The 26,220-nt window shown below is 43.1% G+C and overlaps 1 protein-coding gene across 1 annotated transcript in view; it reads left to right on the top strand.

Moving 5' to 3' along the window:
* The window catches only part of LOC144729309 (ubiquitin-conjugating enzyme E2 E1-like), a 61,161-nt gene extending 39,210 nt beyond the window's left edge, over positions 1–21,951 (top strand). The window contains exons 4-6 of the mRNA XM_078609475.1: positions 14,278–14,410; positions 16,665–16,812; positions 20,517–21,951. Coding sequence (XP_078465601.1) covers positions 14,278–14,410; positions 16,665–16,812; positions 20,517–20,614 — 379 coding nt within the window. The 3' untranslated portion in view covers positions 20,615–21,951. The remainder of the gene's footprint in view (positions 1–14,277; positions 14,411–16,664; positions 16,813–20,516) is intronic.
* The last annotated feature ends 4,269 nt before the right edge of the window (positions 21,952–26,220 follow it).

Genomic DNA, 26,220 nt, shown 5'->3' on the forward strand with positions numbered 1-26,220 from the left:
CGTTTTCTGTCTGCAGATCTCAACATGGGACTGGCTGCTCATCTTGTTTTGGCAGCTTTGAGCCATTGGTAGAAAATACGTATTTTAATAGCAGAGATGAGTATCTCTTTAGAACGATGAATGTTGACGAACCGACAAAGCGGTACTTATTTTGGTGACCCCAGAAAGAGACGAATGTACTGTCAGCCGCCGACTACGATTTGAACTTTTGCAGCCATTCGATTGTGGTCCAAGAGCTCTCATCATAGCACCGCCTGCTTGGAGATAGAGCCCACAATTAATCCCAATTGAACATGTGCCTTCTAAGCTCTTTATCTATTAAGAATGGTCATTTACTGTGCCTATTCAGCGAATCCTACACTCTTGTTTATGGAAAACAAGCGCATGAGAAAAATATATTTGCACTCAAGAGGCAGTAAACAATCCCAGATGTACATCTGCTGTGCATATCATTGCATCCGTCGACGAGGCAGCGTTCCAAAAGCGATATTCAAAGCGCACGGAACCAGAGGTGGTGCACCATGTACAAGCAAGGCTGTGAAAGTGGTGGCACAGAGCGCCTTGTCACTTTTTTTTTGTATTCAAACACAACACTCCTTGTTGGCTGCAGAATAAAAAAACAAATCATTAGCTAAGTGTGGAGGCTTCTGACCTTTTCCACCAGTGCCCCGTGAATAGTTTCCACTCGGTTGTGTTGCACTCCGAGCCTCGGGGAGAAAGCGTTATTTTTAGGCCCTGCTGGTGGGATTAGTCCTTATATGACATAGATTGTAAAGCAAAACTCTTAAGATGGTGGATTAGGTAAAACATGTTTAGCAGCGATTTATCAAATGGGTGACATAAGGTCGGCATGATTATATAATTGATTGGGGCGCTACGGTGGCGAGATGTTAACGACCTCGCCTAATATACAGGAGGGTGTGGGTTCAATCCTGACATTTGCTGTATACTTGGTGTTTGCTCGTCTCTCTCCCCGTGGTCGCGTTGATTTTTCTCCGGGTCCTATTTTCCCCTCCACATTTAGAAACATGCATTTCGAGTATTTGGCTGCTATAAATGTCCACACGATAAACCACTTCCTTAAGCTATCATTTGTGGCCAGGTCGCTTCTGAAAAAGTGCTGTATAGCTCAGTGGGCTTAACCTGGTAAAATAAAAAGTAAAGTGTCAGTTACACGCGAGTGTAAGAAATGCATCTTGCGTGAAGAGAGTGCGGTTATTAGTGATATTGGCAAATGTGACGCGTGTTGTGCGGGGTGCGGGGGAGTGTTGCGGTGATGTGGTTTGGTGAGTTATGACGGGTGTGTCTAGAATTAGGTAGTCAGATGAGCGGGAAGGGGGTGGCGTGGTAGTGGGGGGGGTGATGTAGAAAGGGGGGGTGGAAAGTCTGGGAGAAGGTGAATTGCATTGTAGGAGAGAGCAGATGTTCTCAGGGAGGCGGATTTAAATATTTGTTGCCGGTCCCAAGCTCTTAGAGTTTTTACGCGATCTTTAAAACGGTTTCAAATGTTACAGTCGCGTCTCCGATTAGCACGGTTGGCTACGTACGGTGCGAAAGAAGTTCAACACACACACACACTTGCGTACATGCGTTAGTGGTTGTGCGGTAACTGTGAGGTGTAGGGTGTGTTGAAGTATTGCGAGTCCTAGGTGTGACGCGAGGCGGAGAGGGCCAGCCTCTAGGGAGAGCGAGAGCGCTGTGGTGGTGGGGCAGACTCAGGGGGGGTGTCGTGTTGCGGAGCGGTCGGAGACGGCTACCCCAGTATATCAGGGCATGTCCAGAGAGAGCGCGTCGGCTTGCTTGGGGAAGGGGGTGAGTTCACCTGGCCACAAAGGTTGATTGAGTGCAATTTGGCGCAATACCAGCTTGTTGTTGTGATAGATGCATTTGGCAAATCTGCTGGCTGATTGAGCCTTTCTGTGTTTGAACCAAGCTACAGCCTATTTTGTCAAATATGAATCCATTTAAACAGTTAACATGATCCAGGCGGTTTCGAGAGAAATGGCATTCCTTGACCAACGGTACAAAGTTCAACCTTATCACGCTGTCAGCAACTGCTTTATCAATCTATGGTTCTCAGTCAAATGTATTTTTATCGCACCAAGCTCAGCCCCAAGCCACCATCAGCAAGTCCCGTCGGAAATTTCACCAACCATTTGAAATTACACACAATAGAATGATGACCTTCATTAAAATCGTCATGCTGACAGAAACTCTATTATTCTTTCTGTTATCACTGCACCCACCTGAAAGTAATCGACTCGGGGTCAATTGGTGGCTCCACAGTCTATTTATGGCACCCCCGTGGCAAAATGTGAACTCCCTCGCCTGGCATTCAGGAAATCGTGGGTTCAATCCCGACCCTGACAACGACATTTGGAGTTTGTATTTACTCGCTGTGGTCGTGTGCATTTTTCTCCGGGTCCTCCGGGTTTTCCTTCCCAAATTCGAATCATGTGTTTTAGAGTATTTGGCTGCTATAAATGTCTACGTGATAAGCCACTTTGTTGAGCTGTCATTTGCGGCCGGGTCACTTCTGAAACAAAGCTATGTAGCTCAGTGTCGGCCTTACCGGGTAAAAAAAAAATATTTGTATTGAGTTGCAGGGCTAAGGAAAATGCAATGCAGTGCCTATCTTCACACTTTCCTGGGTTGTGCTAATTGATGTCTGGCGACTTGTATGTATGTGCGTACTTAGCCAACCATGCAAAATCGGTGGTGCGGTGGGGAATGACAACAAACTAAACAGAAAAAGTAGTTGCTGAATGGCCCAATGCCCATTATACTCGTACTGTACCTGGGAATCCAAATAAACCGGTGTACTCAAGAAATCTGCCTCGAGCCTGCGCATTAGCAAAAATTTACACCGACACTATCCATCAGCCTCATTAGCAACGTTCCCTTGCCGCCAGCACCATACCAAGGGAACGGTTGCTCCGAGGTTGAAGAACAGCGAATAATACAATTACGTCAATGGGATGCATTGCCACAGCCACTCCTTGTGCCACGTGTTTATTCTTCTCTCATTGGTGTCCTTGAGGCTTCGAGGTGACATTCCCCTGTGCAAGTCCTCAGCAGTGAGCAACCATGCCGAGACCCTGGGCAGGGTTGTGCTTTTCCGTTTTATGAATTAAGTGTTACAGGTTTGAATCATTGTTTTCGTTATTTTGCGTTTGGATATACAACACACGTTAATTGGTTTCTGATTTACAAACATTTTTTATACAATACAGGAACTCCATTTGGATATACGGCCAAAGCTCATTATGGGAAAGCAAGGTGAAATGAAAAGCACTAAACGAATAATGTACGCACGAAATACTTTTTTTCAACCGGGCATTGCAGCCGGGCTTCAGTGACGTATAAATGTTTTAATAAAAAATAAAATAACCCTATTAGGTTTTCTTTGTGTGTGCTCAGCAGGGAGTTGGCAAGCAAATACGTGGAGTGAATGTCGAGAATTCCTAACCCTTGGATACATTTCAAAGAGGAGATGCAAGAGCATACGCGAGCCGCTTGCGATTTATTTGGCGATTAACACATCTATGTAATTAACGCTTATATATTCTTGGTTCTTTAGGTAAAGTCACGTAGAAGGGAAATAATAAAATAATATTAATATTAAACAATAAAAATTCTCACGACGTTTCGACTGCAACACAAGCAATCATCATCAGGTGTGAAATCCACAGAAAGAAAATTAGAAAAAAGTGGCGGTTTGTCCTAACGTCAGCACCACAGACAGCGATTTGGCAGTTTACAGTCGAAACGTCGTGAGAATTTGTATTGTTTTATATTTATATTATTTTATTATTTCCCTTCTACGTGACTTTTACGGAAAGAACCAAGAATATGAATCCCCGCAGTCACGAAAGCTTTAAATAAAAATTTAACGCTTATATAGTTTGAAGATTATATACGTTTTTTGGGGGGGTTTTCTAGGTTTCGTTCAGAATCCTTTCTGAACATGTTTTTGAAACGTGGCACAAGGGTAATGTTTTGCTGTGTTTAAGACGTGGTATCATCCAGCTGACAACTAACATGATACATTTGGGCAAGCTGTGTGGACAAATGTTTATGTACTTTTATCTTGCGCGTACCGATGAACACCGAGTACGCTGGATTACAAACTCCGCTCACATTCGTGTCGTGGTGGATTGTTGGTCACCATCGTGGAGACGACTGATTGATATCTCTAAATGAACGAAATTAACAGGATGGCAACAGCATCATTAATACATTAAAATCACATTGTACTTAGCAGCAATAAAAAAAAACCATGGGGACAAGGAAACGTTTTAACACAGAATATATATCCCTAGAGCTTCAACCTCGGATTTCACAGGTACGGAATCATTGCCAAATCATGTCGCACAGACCAACGAGATGGACAGGACCAAGCACTTGGGTGTTCATGCTGCAATGAGTCCTGTAAGCCACCTGTCCAACAATAGGTGTGGTAGCTTTTGTTGGCAAAACAGCTTGATGGGTAGAGCCAGGAGTACAGGTTGGAGCATCGAAGGCAATGCAGACCACCATTGAAGTGTACACCGAGTGGATAGGGATCAAGGGAAGACGAAGCCAAATGTTGGGAAACTTTGAGGGCAAACCTTGGAGGTTGGGTGTCTGCTGTTCAACGCTTGTGGGATCTGGCAGTCAGCTGACATGTTGGCTGAGACGACATTTTACAAAATGCTAGTCCCTTGTATGCTTCTTCCTCAGATAACAGTGCCAATGTTAATGTCGGTGAGTTGGTTTTGGTATACACGTATACAACACAGCCAAAGCTAATCCTATATTGTAAATGTTCCTAATTCAAACTAAAAAAATACAATACCGTCATTGTGCCCGGGGGGGGGGGGTGAACACAGAAGTACGGTACAGCAATGGATTTGGCTGCACTGCCCTCTGCTGCCCACCACGTTGTTCCACTGCAGCCCTACAACAACCCCTTAGTAGTGCAAGGGGCTCACATATCCAAACGCCATCCATTGCTCAAGCCGGCCAATCTTCCCGAGTTCGAAAGAGATGGGGTGCAGTCAAACGCGATCTGATAGGTGTTCATTACGGTGAATTAGGGTATCACTGCGTTGAGTGCAATAATTGCTATGCACGCTGCAAAGCGACTGATTACAACCAAATGGAAGCCTTTGTGAATTTGCAAGGGTTATCCGGTGCACTTGGGTATTAAAGTGTTGTGCTCTAGAGAGTTAAGTGCAAGTTGGAAAGTCCCATAAATAATGCAGGAACATCATTTGTTATTATTTTAAAAAATAAATGTAATTAAAGCCTCGTTTCATTGCGCTGTGGTGCGGTGGTTACTCTCGGCGCACGCAAACTCGCACTGAATGCAATGAGAACGCCGCAGCCCATCGTGCCTGTGGTGTGTGCCACAGCAAGGCTGAGCCATTGTCATGGATTGTGCTCTCTTATGCTCTATCTGTTACGTGTAATTAACCTTTTCATTCGTGTCTGTTGCCCATATCTTCATTCAATTATTCCATGAAAGCAAGTTAGATGCCATTTGAATTGCAGTGTAGCGTAGAGATCCGTGTTTAAGCCTCGCTGGAGGAATGCGAGGCAAAGCGAGACACGCACGCACACATAATAACGATCACCTTCACACGGTTATCACTCATGCATTACTCCATTCACTAGAAATGCTCGTGATTAGTGCATTGTTTATAACGTTTTTAAGGTATTGGCAAATCAATGTATCACCCGCAATGTGTCCGTGCGAAACGTTGTGTTTGTAAGGATTGATTCACATATAGTTACACTTTAATACTACTACTACTTATTATATATTCATACCGTTATAAATTCAACTTGCCCACCAGGGATACGAATAATGGATTCTCGAATTGAACCGTGACCCCCAAACCGTGAAAGATGTTCTAATCGTAGCGTGGATAAATCGTTATATCCCTTCTTAAAAACTAGCACAAGACCTCTGAAGAAAACAGCAGTTGTTTTACGGTTTACATGAGCTCTGATAGCCTGCATGGCGGCAATATGGGAAGTTATAACATAATTTGCGTGAAAGCCTCATACTTGAAGCGTGGATTGTGTGTGCTTTCAAGAATATATAAGACAATGTTATTGCCAGCTTCCAATTACCTCGAAATTTGTTGTAGGTAGTTTTGTGTGATGTGTATACATGTCATGCAATTTCCCGCATTTGAATTATCCTCGAATTAGATTGTCCATGAGTCAAATTAATCTGAAAAGAACCTGCCTTCTACTGAAACCTCTTATTGGTGTAACTGACATTGGTACATAAAGTACTTGGAGGATATCAGTGATTGTTAATGACCCAGATGATGTTTGACGCTTCCTCTACCAGACCGACGCATATCCATGTACTCATGAGTGTGCGTGCACTCACAATCGGGTGTTCTGGGTGGCCTAATCGGGACGCATGGGGTTTAATTTATTTCAACACTGGCATTAAAAAAAGTGTATTCTTCGAGGTTTCGGAGGCAACACAAGTCTCCGGAGACTTGTGTTGCCTCCGAAACGTCGTGATTTTTGTTTTTATTTTATTTTATTTTCATTAATTTTGATGTTTTACCTACGTGACTTTACGGAAAGAACCTAAGAATATGATTCCTTGCAGTCACGAAAGCTTCAAATCTAGAATTATATCTATTATCATTATGAACATCATCTTCTTGGTTCTTTCGGTAAAGTCACGTGGAAGGGAAATAATCAAAATAAAACATAATAAAATACAATTCTCACGACGTTTCGGCCACAACGCAAGCAGCCGTCCTCAGGTGAAGAACAGGTCTGTCGGAAAGACAGCGTCTGAATGACAGACCTGTTCTTCACCTGAGGATAGGTGCTTGCGTTGTGGCCGAAACGTCGTGAGAATTGTATTTTATTATGTTTTATTTATATTATTTATTATTTCCCTTCTACGTGACTTTACCAAAAGAACCAAGAAGATGAATCCCTGCAGTCACGAAAGCTTTAAATCGAAAATTATGAACATACATTTTTTTTCCTGTGGGGGTCACCTCAAATCTGTTGTATACAAAACTCGATTAAGAGCCCTGAATGAATTGGGATGAAATATAATTGATACATTTTCAAAGATTACATTAGTAATCTTAAAAAATATTCTCAAATTCGTACAATAAAAAATTATGCGCACATGAATGTTAATGGGAGTCAATTTGAACATTTGTTAAAATAAAATAAATTACCCTATGCGATTTGTTCATAGAAGTATAATAATAACCTTATGCGGGCTGACTGTTGGGCCCACTTTAAAATACTCATCAAGGCACGTAATTGTAAGAATAAAACTAATGTCCAGTTATTACATACTTAAACGCAATTGTTATATACCAACCAAAATTGCTACAATCATGAACCCTTTCCCATTCTAAGACATCTGCAACTGCAGGGTGGGTGTCCCGTTCACCCCTGAATCTCAGAACGCATCAGCGGCTCGGCGTTTATTTGATCTCGAGAGGCGTAGCGCCGTTGTTTTTAATCACAGTGTACTGTACTCACCTCGGAGAACTGCAGCGACACGACCGCACTCGATGATAGCTGGTGCCAAACTGTGACGCCCTCCCGCATGGCCTTTTCCTTCCGATATATTTTTCTTTTGCATGTGGTAATGTCGGAACTGTAGCAATGGCTTATAACGCAACAGCAAAGATCCACTCTTGGTCGATTCATTTAGATTATATAACGGTGTGTGTTAGCGTTGTCGTCAATTTGGCTCTCGTCCCTTTCGCGCTTTGCAAAAGCGGTCTCTCAACAATTTCTGCAAGACTCCCATTTCCACGAACCGCTGGTGACTGCTGTTGCAGTTTATGCAAAGTGATTGCGGTAATGCTTTCAACATCGTTTGCTCATTATTTCAACTCCTTGACTTGACGCATCGGTGCTACCTGCAATTATGGCCTTGCCACGTTTGTAGTAATAGAGTGGGAAATGGAAAAAGGCCATAAACTCACATAGGCCCGTTTCGCAATAAAATATAATCGTCATTGTCACATTTGCCATTGACAGTTGGGCCCAGACTAAAACACATGTTGTGCATGCAATGAATTGAGCCACAGGCCAGACAATATGATTGTTCACGATAGCCACTTACTTGGTTTATGGTTGCTGTATACACAAGCTTAGTGGCTGAATTTCAGTGGTTCAGTGGAATGGGATGTTGTGCAGCATGGCCATTTCAAATTGGTTGCCAGTCGTTTTAAGTGGCTGGGTGAGTGCTCTCGGCAGGAGTTGTGAGCCCCTTCGGGGACGTATTTACCCGATGGTGGACAAAATTATCACTCTTCTCTTGGCATTGTTTGCGTGACAACATGTGCTAAAGAATGCGGGGAGTCATTTGAACGCGATAGCTTTTTAAACGTATATTGTGTATTTGGAAGCGTAATGTGACCTCCTCCGAAGGTCTTAGATATTACATGAAAATGTCTCCCTACCTATTCTGCCACATGGTCGTTTAGATCTAAGGGGTCTTTTAATAGAAAGTCTTCCAAGGACTGAATGTCTCCCTACCTATTCTGCCACATGGTCGTTTAGATCTAAGGGGTCTTTTAATAGACAGTCTTCCAAGGACTCATCGTGTCCCAGAAACACATTTTCAAAGCAATGGACTTGGTGGGTCTTGTTCATTCATCGCTGCTTCCCAAGGCTGTGAACTGTCTGCGCGGTTACTTGTGGTGTGAACGTAACCCTGTTCAAGCGGCGCGAGAGTGTGTTCGTTCCTGGAACATTGTATTTTATTTAAACCGATGTATGTATTGGACCAGTACAAACATGTCCAACAATATAGTGCTGTATGCAAAGAGGAAACCTTCAGGATTTAGTCATTGCTAAATACCTGTCTGGTTTCTGGTGAATCAGACCTCGTAGAAAATAGAATGGAGAAAACTACATTAATTGGGACTTCGTTGACTCAGGTGAGGAAACCAGGAGAGAACTCCACTTATTTAAACAGTGGCAACCTTTATGTGTTTTTTTATCAGAGGGAGAAGTGCCTATAATCACTTAAGAGTGAGTTTATTAGTCCCTAGGGAATCGAATTGTAGAGTGTTAGGATTCGAAAGAACATTGAATAGAGTTGTCCAGATAACCATAAGGCTCTTGAACCACTACTAAGCTCAAGGTAATTAATACTTAAAAACAGCAAGACATGCGGAGATAAAAGTAAACCCAGTGTGTAAATGGAATTGAACGACTTAAAAAAAATTGTATAAAGAAACAAATGAACGGATGATTGATGAACATTGGATTGAGCTTGGGTGAACTTTACTCAAGTTAAGCCGTGATATTGTATGCTTAAAAATGACGCCTAGAGAATGGATACGGAGAGTCCCATACATGGCAATTTAATCATGAAATATATGTAATTCTTACAGACAAACCTCAGATCTAAGAATAGGTTTTTCCCCTTTTTTCTGGCAGCAAAACTGAAACCTTTTTACAAGGAATCATGTCTGCATTAACCACAATACTTGTGGTCAGAATGCAAACAAAAAACGTACTCTGATAATATATGCATTGTGCTTGATACGGATTGGTCCACACCAGAGACAGCTTTCTTTTGAGCCTCGTCTCAAACGGTGTTAGACCAGAGGACGCCAAAAGGTGCAGAGATGGGTGTCAGATGTACTTCAGCATTGCCCAAGAGATGACAAACTATTGCCTGACAGCCCTGAACACGATGATTGCAAACTTGGATACATGCTGGTACGCTGCTTATCTTTACAATCGCTGGGTGTAGGTGCACGAGGAAAATGTTAAGAATTTCACAGCAGCATAGAGTTAAGTAACTTACCAATGTTATTGCAGATAAGAGCAAGGTTGAGATTGCAAGTTTCTTCTTCAAGGGGGAGACCTATGTTACAATACAGAATCCAAGAGGAGTTTGCGATGAGCGGGGAGAGAGTTGTCTGCAAAATGTAAGAGGCGCCAGGTTCTTATTACAGGCAGTGAGCGCCCAGTGCTCTTGACACGGATCAGAGAGGAGCCGCCCAGCACACGAACCACTCGCAGGCGCCTCGCGCACTCTTCTGAACAGACTGTTGGTAGAAGGTGCACACGCACACCCCAACAAATACACTTCGTATATAACACACATGAATACGAATGTCAATACATGTTCTGTTATATTCTTGGTTCTTTCGGTAAAGTCACGTAGAAGGGAAATAATAAAATAATAAAAACATAAACAATAAGAATTCTCACGACGTTTCGACTGCAACACAAGTAATCATCATCAGGTGTGAAATCCACAGCAAGAAAATTTGACGTCGTGAGAATTTTTATTGTTTTATATTTTTATTATTTTATTACTTCCCTTCTACGCGACTTTACCGAAAGAACCAAGAATATGGATCCCTGCAGTCACGAAAGCTTCAAATCAAAACATGTTTTGTTGTCCAAATATTGAATTCAGATACCAACGTACAAATTAATCAGAATATGTATTTATACCAATCATGCTCCTTGGTTCTTTCGGGGAAGTCGCGTAGTTGGAGATAAAATATTTTGTTTTTTTTTGTTTCTGGCTGCGTGGCTTTGCCGAGAGAACCAAGGACTATGGATTCCTGCAGTCACAAAAGCTTCCAATCAAGATTACCAATACATCACTCACAAAACCACCTGCCCACCCTCTCAAGCTCTCGCACACACAATAAATCATTCGCCAAGCCGTGCTGGCCTTCACAGGTCCTCGCTAACAGCACCTGCCCCAACAGTCTGTTAAGGCTGTCGGGGCAGGTGCTGCGGGATATTTGTCTTTGCGTGAGCGTGTAAATGTGGGAAGCGGTAGTGTCGTGATGAACACACTTCGCCACGAAGTCGGCCAACCAGTTAGATTCCCGCTCACGGCAAAGACCAGGTGACTATTGTCTGAATTGGTTATGGCCTCGCCTCAGTCGATCACTGTTTTTATAGCTTTATTTGGTGATTTTGAAAAGTTTTTTGTTTAGCCATGTTAGTTTGTTGTAGTGCAGAGTTAGCCTGATAACTTTAATCTGCATTGTCTTATGGTTGTTATTGCTTGACTTGAATCCCACTGGGATTTTTGCACATAACGTTGAAATACGGTGTTTTTTCTGGAAGACTTTGCAGTTTTTTCCTGGATTTTTCTGTTACGTGTAGTCACTTTAAGATGTTTCTGGTTCATGTTTTTGTTTGTTGCGGTTGCACCCGAGTCAAAAGCCGCATGGCTCACAGGGTTATATTTACCTAATAAATTAAACTGAAAACTGAAACTGAAAAGACAATGGAGGGGAAAACCTGAAACCAGATGATGGATGGGCTTTTAGAGCAGACCTTCGAGGACTGCAATCATTTGTGGATCTGGCAGAAGGAAAGAAGCAATGGCTGGATGTGGAAGCATCCCCATTAACCTTCATGCTGCACTGCAGTATGCGGTGAATCTACAATGGGGTGCTCGCACGAGCACACAATTAAAGTGGACCTTGAAACTCGGCAATATATATGATTTGCAGACACATTGAGGCACATCGTTCCATCATCAATGGGGGGCAGAGATATATTCACCATAAAATCACCGAATGTACACACTGGAACAATTCACGGAATGGAAACGCCGATGCAACACGCACAGATGACTCAAGGGCAAGCGTTGACAACACAGCCATGCATGTTAGCGGGCCCACATTGACAGGAAACGCCATTCAGCGCCATGAGCCGCATCTGTGTTTAGATGCTGTATGAATCCAAATTGTATTGTACATTGTATTCACACACAGAGGTGTAGTACATAAACAGTAGTACGCACAGACGTGTGGCACTCAGCCTTGGCCCTATGACCTGCGTGCAAGAGCAACCGGCGCCTTAAAGAGCTTGAGCGTAGAAATTGAAGGTTTTCCCACCATGCATTATCTTCCCGTGACTCTTCCACGTTGTGGAATGTATTATACGCCAGATTCTCCAGATATGTTATGTCAATCGAGAGACATTTTAGGAATGTATTAAGCTCAAATTTTTTTTTCAGTTAACACAAACAAGGTGATGTCAGTAAATTATTTGCCATGACATTTGGTGGGATGGATCGGTGGAACAGTGTTCTGCACACTACGCTATTAACGCAGCGGCTTGAGTTTGATCTCATCAGAGCTGGCACAATTTGTAAGCGATATCTGAACTGATCCTGGGCCCCCCTTAACCAACCCACAATAAACAGTGTGGTGAAGTATCGTCTTAAAAACACTCTCAACGAGACGTGAAATGGGGAGGCCTTCATCCAGCAGCAGATTGAATAAGGGCTGACATTTATTGGCTGTCCCTTCTTAAAGTGGGCATTAATCCAAACTTTCACCCTCTGTTATAGCACTACTCCGATGTCAGCCAGACATCTAGATCTTTTGTTACGTCATCATTTAGAAAGATAACATACATAGGGTGTTCAGAGGCTGTGCTGTGCGAGGCAAGACAGGAATGAAAAAAAATGCTGTTTTGCCATCAGTCTGTTGCATGGACGGCAGGAGTCGGTCAAGCAAATAGAACAAATTCTAGAAATTGTAGGCAGAATCGTGGCTTGAATCTCTTGAGAGAAATGGCCATGATGGTAGCAGTAGGAGAGAACAAGGAGGCAATCGACTTATGTACGGCACGTGGTAATTACTAACCTGCGAGTGCAAATCGGCAATATGGACCCGCCGATCAAACACTGCTTTGTCTATGCCTTCAGGAGCATTGTGGTAAAAACACCGTCAAAAAGGTCACTTTCATTGCCACACCTATTAACATCATGGGGGTGGGGGGGGGGAGTGCCAATCCCATCATATCTAGCCTGCTTGGGTCTGCAGAATTGCAGAATATTTTATATGAGGTCTTGAGGAAGGGGGTTGGGGGGCTCTTAAGTGAACATGTTGTAAACTAAACAGTTTTTTTTATTTACCAGGCAAGACCCACTCTGAGCTGGAAATCTCTTTTGCAGAAGCGACCTGTCCACGTATGATAGCTCAGCGAAGTGGCTTATTGTGTGGAAATTTATAGCAGCCAAATAATCTAAACGCATGTTTCTCAATGTGGAGGGAAAAACCGAGGGCCCGGAAAAAAATTCAGGCGACCACGGGGAGAGAGACATGTAAACTCCAAATATACAGGCGTCCAGGGTCGGGATCGAACCAACGACCTAAAAACCAGGCAAGGTAGTGAACATTTCGTCACCGTGGGCCCCCCCCCATGTTGTGGTTGTATAGATGATGGATGTGGCTTCTGCTGAAGTCAACTGATTGCTTCGCATTGGTTAACCATGTCGTGTATGCGATTTACCTGGTGAATGCTGGCTATTCCGAAGAGTTAAAAACCTTAATGTGTCACCTGGAGTTTGCTGTAAAGATTAAGTTTAGCCCCATTAAAAACGAAGCACCTGCCGGCGCACTTTGCATCGTCAAGCAATCCTCTTGTTAGCGACACATTGCAGGCTAGATGAGTTCAGGGAAGGTTAGAGAGAAGGGTCGATCTTGTGCAGGAGAAGCTGGTGCCGAGCGGACTTGCATATGGCTGGTGCCAGCAGTGTTAAGATAATGGGCCTTTGTGGAGGAGGCTTGTGAAAGATGATACTGGTTGGCTGGCGACAGCGCCGTTCCACAGCGAAGGCAGGTAGAGGTCCAATGCTCATTGAAGAAAGGACAAGGTGGCTGAAACACAATGAGCTGACCTAGTGGGCGAGGTGACGAGCTGTCATCATGGTGCATCTTCCAGTCTCCCTGGTCTCGTAACTCATAAGAATAATGTTTTAGTTTTATATTGCGTCGTTGGTGCAAATGACATCTCATAATCGCCGTGGAACCATGGAAATTCTGGAAGGCAGCCAGGTAGTGAGCAGGTGCCATCTACTGCCAATGGCTTTGCAGTCCTTTAAGTATTAAGACATTTTCATCCATTAATGAGCGTTTATACACAATGATTGTGCCTGTCCTCTGACTTGTGGCCAGCATGTTGTTTTTCCACGCAAGATATGGTACACACTGGCGTGCAATGACTGCCACTGAGTTGCAAATGGCAGCTTGTTGTGTCTGTGTGTGCGTGCAGTGTTAGATAATGGCAGAGGGGGGGGGTGTGGTAATGGTGGTTAGCACACTTCCGTGACCCTGCTAGTCCTGGGATACGCAGTGGCAGCCGACCATGATACCAACCACACTACCTGCTCGTGTGCCTTGCCTCCTTTGTGAGTTCTCGCTCGTAGCGATTGCTCCCTGCTGTCCGCAATTCTAATTGGGGAGCTATTTGTCTTGTACCTGGTGTGTGTGCCACGTGCAGTGCTGGCCCGAAGGGAGACAACATCTACGAGTGGAGGTCCACCATCCTGGGGCCGCCAGGCTCGGTGTACGAGGGGGGCGTCTTCTTTCTGGACATCACCTTCACCCCCGAGTACCCCTTTAAGCCCCCCAAGGTATGTACGTATATTCTTAGGTTTTTTCGGTAAAGTTACATAGGTAAAATGTTTTAATTAAAATTAATAAAAGTTAAATAAAAATAAAATAAAAATCACGACGTTTCGGAGGCAACACAAGCCTCCGTCTTCAGGTGGAACCGTCACAGCACGATAGCTGTATCAAGTACTTGATACAGCTATCGTGCCTCCAAAACATCGTGATTTTAATTTTATTTTTATTTTACTTTTATTAATTTAAATTTTTTACCTACGTGACTTTACCGAAAAAACCTAAGAATATGAATCCTTGCAGTCACGAAAGCTTCAAATCTAGAGGTATGTACGTATGTACATATGCATGTTGAACTTCTTTGGCACCGTACATAACAACCCGTGCTCATCGGAGGTACAGGGGAAGGACAACAAACTAGACTCACAAAGGTATTGTACCTTTGTCACACGCACACACACTTTACTGCTGGGATTTCTGGAGACTATACATGACCCTGTATTTAAAATACACATGTATCCAAGGTAATCCTTTGATACACGCCAGACATGTTTGCACTGGCTCAAGCATACATGGTCGTGGGCATTTAGAAATGTGGAACAAGACAAACAAAATATGGAAGATATTATAGTTTTTCTAATTTAAACACATAGATTAATACATTAAATACCCACTTGACATTTTAATATCTATCTTAAGTTTCATGGTAAAATTACAAAACATGCCCATACATGGTGTCTGTGTCAGGTGAGTGATTTCTGGTGAATGTCTGGTGAGGAGTGCTGAGTGAGTATCTGGTGAGTGTGAGTTGTGAGTGTTTGCAGAATGATGTCTGAAAAGTGTTGGATGTCTGATGTCTGTCAGGTGAGGGTGGTGAGTGTCTATGAGGAGTGTTGAGTGTCTGGTGAGTGCGAGTTGTGAGTTTTTGCGGAATGATGTCTGGCGAGTGTCAAACGATATGGTGAGGATGAGCTGCCCCCTAGTAATGTGCATTAAAAAATATACACGTGATACATTTATACCGTAGACATTCACAATGATTAATTACGTACAATTATTAACATTTTATCATGTGCTAGTAAAATTGATACGCAAAATTACTCATTAACAGCAGAAAGGCTGTCATAATGCCACATTATTTGTACAATTCTCAAATACAAAACATTGACACACAGACCGCAAAGAAGCTCACTGGTGTCCTAAAGCTAACTATTCTTGAATGGACATGTATTAACCTTCAGGCTCTGAATTGTTGGAATATTAAACAACCTCGGTGTACGCCCCACTTAATGGTAATATAATACAATTAATCTCAGAGATTAATAACTCCATGATACTGCGTCGCATTTTATAAGATGTATAAATGTAACTAATTTGCTTGAAGTGTTTGCAAAGGGGTAAGGGGACACTGGCTCATATTACATGAGCAGTCTATAAACTATCATCACATTTCTCAGATATTTGAAGGAACTTTTTGAAAATGTTCAATATATAGAGCAGCTTTCTCTCTGAAGGTCATTTGAGTTTACATTCAAATGCATTCCTACGTCACACGTGTCGTGAGCAACATGCTGTACACGTTTATATCAATGAGTTATTTTGGTCATATTTGAACAGGGACAACTTCATCTTCTTGGTTCATTCGGTAAAGTCACATAAAAGGGAAATAATGAAAATAAAACATAATAAAATACAATTCTCACGACGTTTCGGCCACAACGCAAGCAGCCGTCCTCAGGTGAAGAACAGGTCTGTCAGAAAGACAGCGTCTGAATGAACACCACCAAGCTTGGCAGCTCATATTTCATTATTTATTATGGGTTTACTTATTTATTATGTTTAATTTTATTTGTATTATTTTATTATTTCCCTTCTACGTGACTTTACTGAAAGAACCAAGAAGATGAATCCCTGCAGTCACGAAAGCTTTAAATCGAAAGGGACAACTTCTTTAAGCCAGACTAATTGGGAGAAGAGCCTTTCCAATGTTAGGGGATGGCCGGCATTCTGCCTTATAATCCCGAGTCAAGGGCGCTAAACATAATGCCCCACCCAGCTTAGAAGTGGTCTTCAACTTACTGTCACTGCCAGACACCCTTCCATGCCAGGCCCCTCGGCATTGCTCAACCTCCAGGTAAAAACGAGGCCTTGTTCATATCAAGCAAATATGGGTCCTGTCTGAGAATCCGAAAGGACATTACAGACGCTGCGGGACTTGTCGTAACGAGCTGTGACTCTTGTCTGCATACCCTTCTTCTGCAGGTGACTTTCCGTACACGGATTTACCACTGCAACATCAACAGCCAGGGTGTCATCTGTTTGGACATCCTGAAAGACAACTGGAGCCCGGCACTCACCATCTCCAAGGTGCTGCTTTCCATCTGCTCCCTGCTCACCGACTGCAACCCTGGTGAGTTAAGGGCACTGCAGCGTGTCCGTGGTGCCTGCTGGACCCAACCTTGCCCCATGGTTGCTGACCTTTGGTAGTTTTGCTGAGTCACTGTAGCAGTTGTTGCTGTAGTGTTGGGTGAATCCAGTGAGGTGGCAGGGTGGGCTTGGGAGAGGCCGTCACGTGGGAGCCAGGCTGGGCAGGAGGGAGATTGTGGAACCACCAGGGGCCTTAGTGGATGGGATGAGATTTCTGGTATGATTTTATTTTTCCTCCCATAGCTGTAATTTCGTGATAAGTGCAGAGCCAAATGTGATGGGGTTTGCAAAAATAAAAAAATCACGTTTGCCGAGCACAGGGTTCGAGGCTCAAAAACGCCAAGTGATGAGTATCGCACGTCCGATAGGCACGTTTGGCTACACACGGTGTGAAAGACGTTCCGCATGCATACATGCATAGGTATTGAACAGCACTACAAGTTTCTATTAATTTATAGCCAATGCAACAAAAAATATAGGTCATTATTTAATAACTTAATTTGCCAGAGGCTGCAAAATTGGGCTCAATATAAATGTGAAAAAAATGTCACGTCTAGCAAGTTTGTGTGTTGGAGGGACACAACTGCAACACACGTGACCAAAGTTTAAGACGGTTATTATGGTGGACTGGGAGCAAAATGATGACATGAAGAAGTGAACGAGGGTGGGTAGAAGCACTTTTTGAAAATCTGAACTTGGTGGTGAAAGCAGGCGGAGCGATGAAATCCCTTTGCGAGCAGGCCCTGGGGCAGTGGTTGCATCGTGAGACCGCGAGGGTTTTGGGAGGCCTTCATCCTGCAGTAGATAGGTCATGGTAGCTAGTGATGTGTCATAGATATATCATTTACCTGATCTCTGCATTCGGTGGAGGCATTAAATGAACCTCATGGCGGTATCCCGGGGTACCATAGCACCCTGGCTGTCGCACAATGTCCGTGATGCAGTCGTTTTTAGTCTGTTGATGGTCGGCGATGCGGCAATAGACTCGTCTCGACGAGCTGTACTCACGATGCACCACCACGGTGCGTACGCGAGCGTTCAGGGTTTCAGCGCAATCGTTCTGGCTGCGTTTCGACATTGCGGAGTAGCACTGATGTGGATTGATTGGTGTACCCCAGTCGCGGAGTTAAGTACACCCCTGGAAAAATATCGTGTCCCAGAAATACAAATATTTAATTGCCTCGGCCCATTTAGTATTATTTGGTATCCCGGGGTACCGCCATAAGGATCAAATCAACCCCACTGATTGTAAATAATTAACTTGAATCAAATCGTGATTACAAATTGCGACAATTTGAGGTGGATGACATAAGAAAAACTTAATAATTAGTCAGTATATTGTGGTACCAGTCTGTCATTGGATGCAGCAAAAACTAATTCCTTATGCATTTCTTAGTATCTTGATGTTTTTAAATGGAATTTTCTTTTGTTTTTTTTAGTAATGTGCTCCAGCTAAGCTAACTAATTAAAGCGCGCCTGCTCCGTTTTGCCAAACAAAGGATGCACTCCTAATCATCGCCCGCGGTCGCGTAGCACAAAAGTAGTTTTCTGCAGCGACCACCTCGTGGCACGACAGGTGTTGTCACGTATTCAGAACATCCCACTGGGCGATCCTTGGAGATGAAAGTCTAATTGCATTGAGCCCCCAAAGAATCTTACAATTTACATTAATTGTCTGTCGGCATCCTAGGGATTATCCCTAGAATGACGTTCACGTGCACTATGCGAATGTGGAGCGTTTGTTTTTCTACGTTTGTTGCTTTGCTCTGAACCCAGCGGCAAACGTGTGCAGACCCTGTTTGTCCCGAGTAGATGTCTTGTGCTGCACAAGCCACTTTGACAGCGGCACTGTGATTTGCACAAACTATTGAAGACATTCATTGTCACACACTTAGCAGGGTGCAGCTTGGAATATTTGACCAGTGTCCTATTAAATACAGTTACAATAGGTCGGACAAAGGAGTACCTGATCATCTACATAATAAAAAAATCATTCATTATTAACATAGTTTAACATTGCAAACAAATTAACGGTATCAGCTAATGAAGTATAACAATGTTATGCAGGAGGTCGTTGTCGGTTCCATCCTGACCCTGACAATACCTTGATATTTGTAGATGGCGTGTTCTCTCCTCTCCCCTTGGTCGCGTGGCTTTCTCTTCGGGTCCTCCGGGTTTTCCCTCCACATTTATAAACATGCGTTCACATTATTTGGATGAATTCCTACATTGTGATAAGAAGACACTTTGACCTATCATTTGTGGCCAGGTCACCTCTGCAAAAGATAGCGAATAGCTCACTGGGCTTTACCTGGCAAATAAAATAGTAGGATATTTCGATTTAAAGCTTTCGTGACTGCAGGGATTCATCTTCTTGGTTTTTTATTACTTCCCTTCTACGTGACTTTACCGAAAAAACCAAGAAGATAGTAGGATATTGTTAAGAAATGCACAATTTCAAGACAAAATAGCATTTCATGTCGTGATACATTGGAATTGAGAGCTTCACCACAAATGGCACGGAGGGGGGGGGGTTCAATCTGAGCACGCTGCTGCTGCTTCTGCTGCTGCGTCCAACAGCCTGGCCCTGCGGCCCCCACCACTCCAGCACAGCACGTGCGTGTGCACAGCGAGCGTGTGGGCAGTGCGTGCGTGTGCACAGCGCGTGCGTGTGCACAGCGCGTGCGTGTGCACAGCGCGTGCGTGTGCACAGCGCGTGCGTGTGCACAGCGCGTGCGTGTGCACAGCGCGTGGGGGAGGAAGTCCACCGTGTCATGTGCTGGGCAGGCACAGGTCTTGCTCATAGGTGCTCATCCGGCTGCTGCTGCTGCTGTACCAAGCCCGTGTGCACGGGCACGGTGTGTTCCAAAACTGGGCAGATATCGGTCTGTCAACCACACACGTCCCATGATTTCTTACCCAAGCGGTACAATTCACACGGCATAAACAGTCTAACTGCACAGTAGAATAGATGCTCACCTGTTTTCTGGAATGTTTACCTTTTACCCCATCATCAATAAGCTTGGATAATCTGCAAGTATTCTGTTTTCCTACATATTTCCAAAATCATCATTAAAGACCTGGACTAATATCCTAATCAATGAATCTACTGAAAAGGTCCTGTGACCCAGTAAAGCATGTAGATAATGGATGGGAAACTCAAAAAACACTTGGTGCATTAATCATTATCGCTGCCTTTTAACGGGAAAAAATATCGAGTAGGCTTGACACTTTGGCCGGCAGCCCTTCAGAGCAGCAGAGAAGGCAGGAAAATTGCCGTATAGGTGGAGATTGCATTTTACACTGTGGAGCTTGAGAGCTGGGAAATATTCGTTGAGTTGACAAATGACAGTCAGGTGGTTTACTCTGAGTGGACATTAAGTGGTCAAACCTTTTAAATCAACGAGTCTTGAACGGCGTGTTTTTTTTGCAAATGTATTTCTCGCTTGTAAGGTACTGCATTCATCAAATGATTGGAAACAGAAATGTGTTGATAATATATTTTATGGTCTATGTTTGTAAGTTGAATCATTCAGAATTGTAAATGGAGATGAGTATGCACCGTGCTTGGTCATATACAGTATGATTTGACTTTTTTTGACTCGATCAAGATGCACTTCCCTCCCCAAATGTTATCTCTCTGTCTGCCCCCCTCCCCACCACCAAAATCCCAACCCCCTTCTCCAGCTGATCCGTTGGTGGGAAGCATCGCCACACAGTACCTGACAAACAGGGCCGAGCATGATCGGATGGCTCGCCAGTGGACCATGCGCTACGCCACGTAAGCTGGTTGCTGCCAAAAAGAGTATTTTCTACGAGGGGTGATCGAAAAGTTTATGGCCCGATGTAGAACTTTCATCGTACTCACCTTGATGAAACTGTGCTATTGCCCGACCTGGCCCCCCCATGCAGTTCAAAGTGCTTAGTTCCATTGATTTTCCAACCCTTCGACTATGCTCATGAAATATCCATTATCTTCTTACGACTCAAACCACTCAATTACACCATTTTTTGTTGTCATCGGTCAAAAAATATCTTTCTCTGAAGGAGATCTTTTTTACTTTGGAAACATGCAGGAGTCACTAGAAGGCCCAGATCTGATGATTGTGTGGAATGAGCGACCAATTCAAATGCGACATCACAAGTGGCAGCCGTGGCAACTTGGAACTTGTGAGCTGGATCATTGTTCTGTTAAAACAGCACAATGTATCGTGACGTTTAGAATCTTTTTGATAATTTGTAATGTTTTTCTTTTCAATTGGGATCTTTGCAATGCTGCCGTTTGAAGGTGGCTTAAAATAAGAATGTTGTGACTTGATCTGCCTCCCATAAAACCAACACTTTGCCTCGCCTTCAAGGCTACACTTTAGTGATAGTGATTCTGTTTCCAATTAATTATCTGAGCTTTGGTCTCTGAATCAAAGTGACGGATGCATGTTTTATCTTTAGTCCCTTGTCTTTTAGGTAACTTTTTTTAATGGAATTTGATTTATGGTCCAGGTGAACATGACTGCCTGAGTCTAGTTCGCTTTTACTGGACGTTCAACATTTCTGAGGCCCCATGTCGTAGACACTTGCTTGTCCATATATTGTTGGTCAATCTCTGCCTTTTGCGATACTATGTGATAAGCCACAAGTCTGAAAAATATCTATTACGATCAGACAGCGGTGGTGTTGATTAGCTCATGAAATGTTTATTATTTTCAATGTTAGTAGTTGGGCGGACATACCCATGGCACATCAGGGTCACAAGTCCTCTTCCACATTAAATCCCTGCACACTGCTCACCATGAGATATGATGAGGCAGTCTGCTTTGTCAGTGTTGGGTCGTTACTGTGTGACTGTTCTCAGCTCGGATTTCATTATTTCTCAACTAACACAGACAATTCAAACTCCTATTCTGCATGAAAGCACGGTAATCATTATGAAATCAATTGAATCTGTTAATGGAACATTTACACTTTGCGTTGTAGCACTAATAGTTCTGTGTTGGGCCGTGGGTCATTGATCACCCCTTGTCAAACCTTTCATGGAAAAAAAGGGGGAACCGAGATGTATATGGTGTAAAGTCACTCAAACTGTAAAGTGATTTTCTATTATAAAAAGGAAAAAAAACAAAAAGCAACTAATGATTTCTAGAGCCTTTGCAGGTGAGCTTTGAGGTAGCAACGTAGGCCAATTTTGTCTCGTTTCCATTAGGGACGTAGTGCGCGTTTTGAATATAACCTCCAAGAGTTCCTAGATTAACGTGGGCAGTGCCAGATTTTTGCATGTGTCAGTGCGTGTGGTCCAGTTGGTTCCTGATTGCAGTGTTACATTGTATTTTCAGTATCTTGACATGTTGGAGTAGTGTTTCAGCAGTAAACTATTATTCAGGAAATGCAGTCTTTCAAAGGTGGAAATCTGTGTGCGTGTGTGGTGTAGAAGAGGGCAAATGTCTCCCTGAATGTCCTTATCAGTTTCTCTTTCGTTACAGTCTCCAAAGGGCGCAGCAGGTTGAATGTTTCCCCCTTTGCTCTTGTACAAGCTTGTCCATATGTATCATCATCCAGTAAATGAATGGTGTAGTTCAGTTAATTGTTTAATGCTTTTAGATTAATGTTTTTATTGAAATGCCTGATAACTAATTTTTAGGTTGTTGCAACCACAACATATTTCAATGTATGTTGAACTTCTTTCGCATCGTTCGTAGCCAGCCGTGCTAATTGGAGGTGCGGGGGGAGGGCAACCAACTAAACGCAAAAAGCAGTTCTAAAGAAAAGAGTTTTCAATCTAGCTGATTTAAAAGTGCATAGCTCCAGTGGCTTCCTAATATCGGAATGAAGAGCGTTCCAGACGGCCACAGAAGCGCATCTGAAAGCGCCGCGCGATGCGGTGACCGTCTTTGTTTGACGGTGCACACAAGCACGGATTAAGTGGCTCGGCAAATGTTAAAGGATAATATTATAAGAAACAGCCTTTGTCAGAAAGGGAAAAATATGTTACTTTGACCAGTCAAGCCTTCTTGAGCTTAATAAAGTAGGGATATGCATGAGTTGTTGGATGTTTAAAAGCTTGTGCAATCTCTTGTTATTGTAAATGTACATAATGTTTACATTTTATTGGAATTTTCCCAACACTAAATTCGGGGGTTTCAGCCATTTCCAAAACATGTGATTAAGACCCTAATTCCTAATCCTTGGCAACTGTGCACTGTTAGATTTCCCAGGAAATGTTAGGCCTGGCAAATGTTACAAATTCATAGCCATGGTTTTCTCTCACCGTTACCAGTAATACATTTGAAATTTAAATCTTTAACCTGTACATTTTGCTGACGTAAGGCATAATGAATGCAATAAGACGATTTACTGTAACTGTTTAACACGTAGTAGGCTTTCGCGACCAATATCATCCATAATAGAGTTTTTTTTGGATTAGATCACGTAAATATATAAATGTGTCGTTAAAACCCACCACCACCCGACACAGCCAACTAGTAAGGGTTGTCACGTAAACAGAACATGCCAATTCGTCACTAGTACAGCACACCGGTGTGTTGGAGAGCCAAGCCACAACATTTACAATCTGAGTACGACGTTTCGTCAGTAATTACAACTAGCTTCATCAGGCGATAGCCAGATTTGTGGAGAAGTCTAACTGTTTCGTTCTTTATATAGAGGCGTAGATGTGGTGATCACGCTTCTATGCTCTTGCACCACGTGGGGGGGGGGGGGGATTCTAAAGGAAATGTACATTATGCATTAACCTGATGTTCCATTAAGACCCATAGTTAGTACAATAGGCTCTGCCATGTACAAATTAGCACAATAAGTAACGAAACAAATACAGCCCGACATCGGTAGGACCTCTTCGTTCATCAAAAACTCTGAACATCTCGGAAAAATATAATCAAGGATAATAAGCTTCACCCTAATGATATTCTCGTAAGTTTTGATGTGACCTCTCTGTTCACGAGGGTTCCAGTCAACGAGTCAATTAAATTACTCGACACTCTGGTAACGAACAAAGGTTTAGCCAAAGATATCCCAAGACTAGCTGAACACTGTCTAAAGAACACCGACTTCTTGTGGCAAGGTGACTTCTATAAACAAAGGAAGTAGCAGCAATGGGCTCTCATTTGTCTCCTGTGATAGCGAATTTGTACGTGGAAGATTTTGAAACAAAAGCAATAGCTTCAAGCACTCTAAAACCATCTGCTTGGTTTAGATATGTGGATGACACATGGTGGTCTGGCCACACGGCAAATATACACTAAACGCATTTCTAAATCATCTCAACTTGCAAAACCCATCCATCCAGTTCACCATGGAAGTGGAAGCTGACAGAACTCTACCATTTCTGGATATTCTGCTCGGACGGGGCCGGAGTGGTAAAATAACAACACAGTGTTTACCGAAAGAAAACGCATACTGACGCCTATCTAAAAGCAGTCACACCATCATCCCACGCAGAAATCTGCTCTTATCAAGACGCTCATTCATCGAGCTAAGAAAGTGTCTGATGGTGACAGTCTGAGAAGTTAAATTCAACATGTTAAAGAAGCTCCGCAAATGAACGGTTACAATGGTGCACAAATCAACAGGGCAAATAATGCCAAAACCAAATCAAATAACACGACCATTGAAATTGCCCAAGTAATTAAAACGCTCAAATACCGTACATTGCGGGAGTAACTCATAAACTAGCCAGATGTTTGGAAAAACAAACATCCAAGTCAGATTTGGCACAGTACATAAAATACAGAAATTAATATCTGGTACAAAGATGTATTACCGATGATGAAGCTAGTTGTAATTACTGGCGAAACGTCGTACTCAGATTGTAAATATGGCTTGGCTCTCCAACACGCCGGTGTGCTATACTAGTGACGAATTGGCCACGTTCTGTTTACGCGACAACCCTTACTAGTTGGCTGTGTCGGGTGGTGGTGGATTTTAACGACACATTTATATATTTACGCGATCTAACCCAAAACAACTCTTATGGATTACTGTAACTGTTTTATTTGTGTGCTGAAGCTGTACCGTGTACTGTCCAGTTCCCCCTGAACATGACTGTAGTTTATACGATTTACAAATTACATTTATTATGCAAACTACTCATTGGGTTTTTGTTTATTTTATTTGACTGCACCAGCAAGGAAACTCAAGGCCTCGTGTACCATTTAGTGCAATGGAAATGCCCCGTTGTTGCCCGAAAACTCTGCCCCGCAGAGCAAATAGGCACTTGACTTGCGTTATACTTAACATTGGTTTCAGTGACTGAAATGGCAGTGCCACGAGTTCTTTTGTGTACACGTTAGTGGGCAAGCCTGAAAGGTGAACCAGTGTTTGAGATGATTACGAGGCCATGTCAGCGCACCACTTAAGAGAAGAAAAAACACACCACCTCCGTCCAATTTAAACAATTCTGTACCTGCACAAAGGCACAAAGAGATGGCAGCAATTGCGTGTCGAAGAAGGTTAGCCACTGGGCGAAGAGTCACATTTAGTGTTGGGGGGGGGGTATAGTGTCCGATGTGGTCGGCATCATTCATGGCATCGCACTGGTCAGAACTGCAGTACAACAAGCAGACAACGGAAGATGTCTGGCTCTTGAATGCAGATTACGAGCAGCATAAGTTCCTCGCATGATGAGGTGCTCAACTTGAAAGTTTTTTTTTATTAAAACTTCACAAATACAAGAGAGTAGATATCATCATGAAGAGGGAGAGACACATGCCAGTACAGATGGGTTTGAGGCTTGTCAGTAAACAGAGCTCCTGTTTTCTGTGCAATGTTCATCAGCAGATGTTGTTCTCAAAACAAACTGGATCCTTTCTCAGTTCTGCAATGCGACACTCTGTTTCACTCGTGCACAGGACCATTTCATCACTTCATCCTCCTTTAGGTCACTTCTAATTAATTGGGTCACAATCTGCTTTCGAGATGCTCCCCCGGATAGAGTAATCTGCTGCATTAATGACATTACTCTGAAAACACGACTTGTTTTGCCCACGTTACCTTTCGTAAAACGTTGCAGCCATTCTCCATTCTTGCCATGCACGGCAACCTTTGGGGGAGGATATTCGTGATTGTGTGTATTTAAGGGAGCGCAATAAATATGCAACGTGAGTAATTAGAAGAAAAAAAAGCCCTGTTGTACTCACGTGACGCATTTCTTCACTGCTTCGTACATGAGGCCCCTTGTCTGTCCGAAACTTTATCTGTATTTCTGTCCAACACAACATGGTTCAGGAAAGCCTAAAAACGCGTACCAAAGGAATATTTTTTACAAACCACATACAGATTTCTGCTGCTATGCGAAAATACAGGTCAAATTGTAAGAACCTATAAATTATGAAGTATTGCCATCATGGATTCACGATCAGTGGATTGGGTTCAGTTGATC

This window comes from Lampetra planeri, chromosome 2, assembly GCF_965212315.1.
Source record: "Lampetra planeri chromosome 2, kcLamPlan1.2.h2, whole genome shotgun sequence".
NCBI lineage: Eukaryota > Metazoa > Chordata > Hyperoartia > Petromyzontiformes > Petromyzontidae > Lampetra > Lampetra planeri.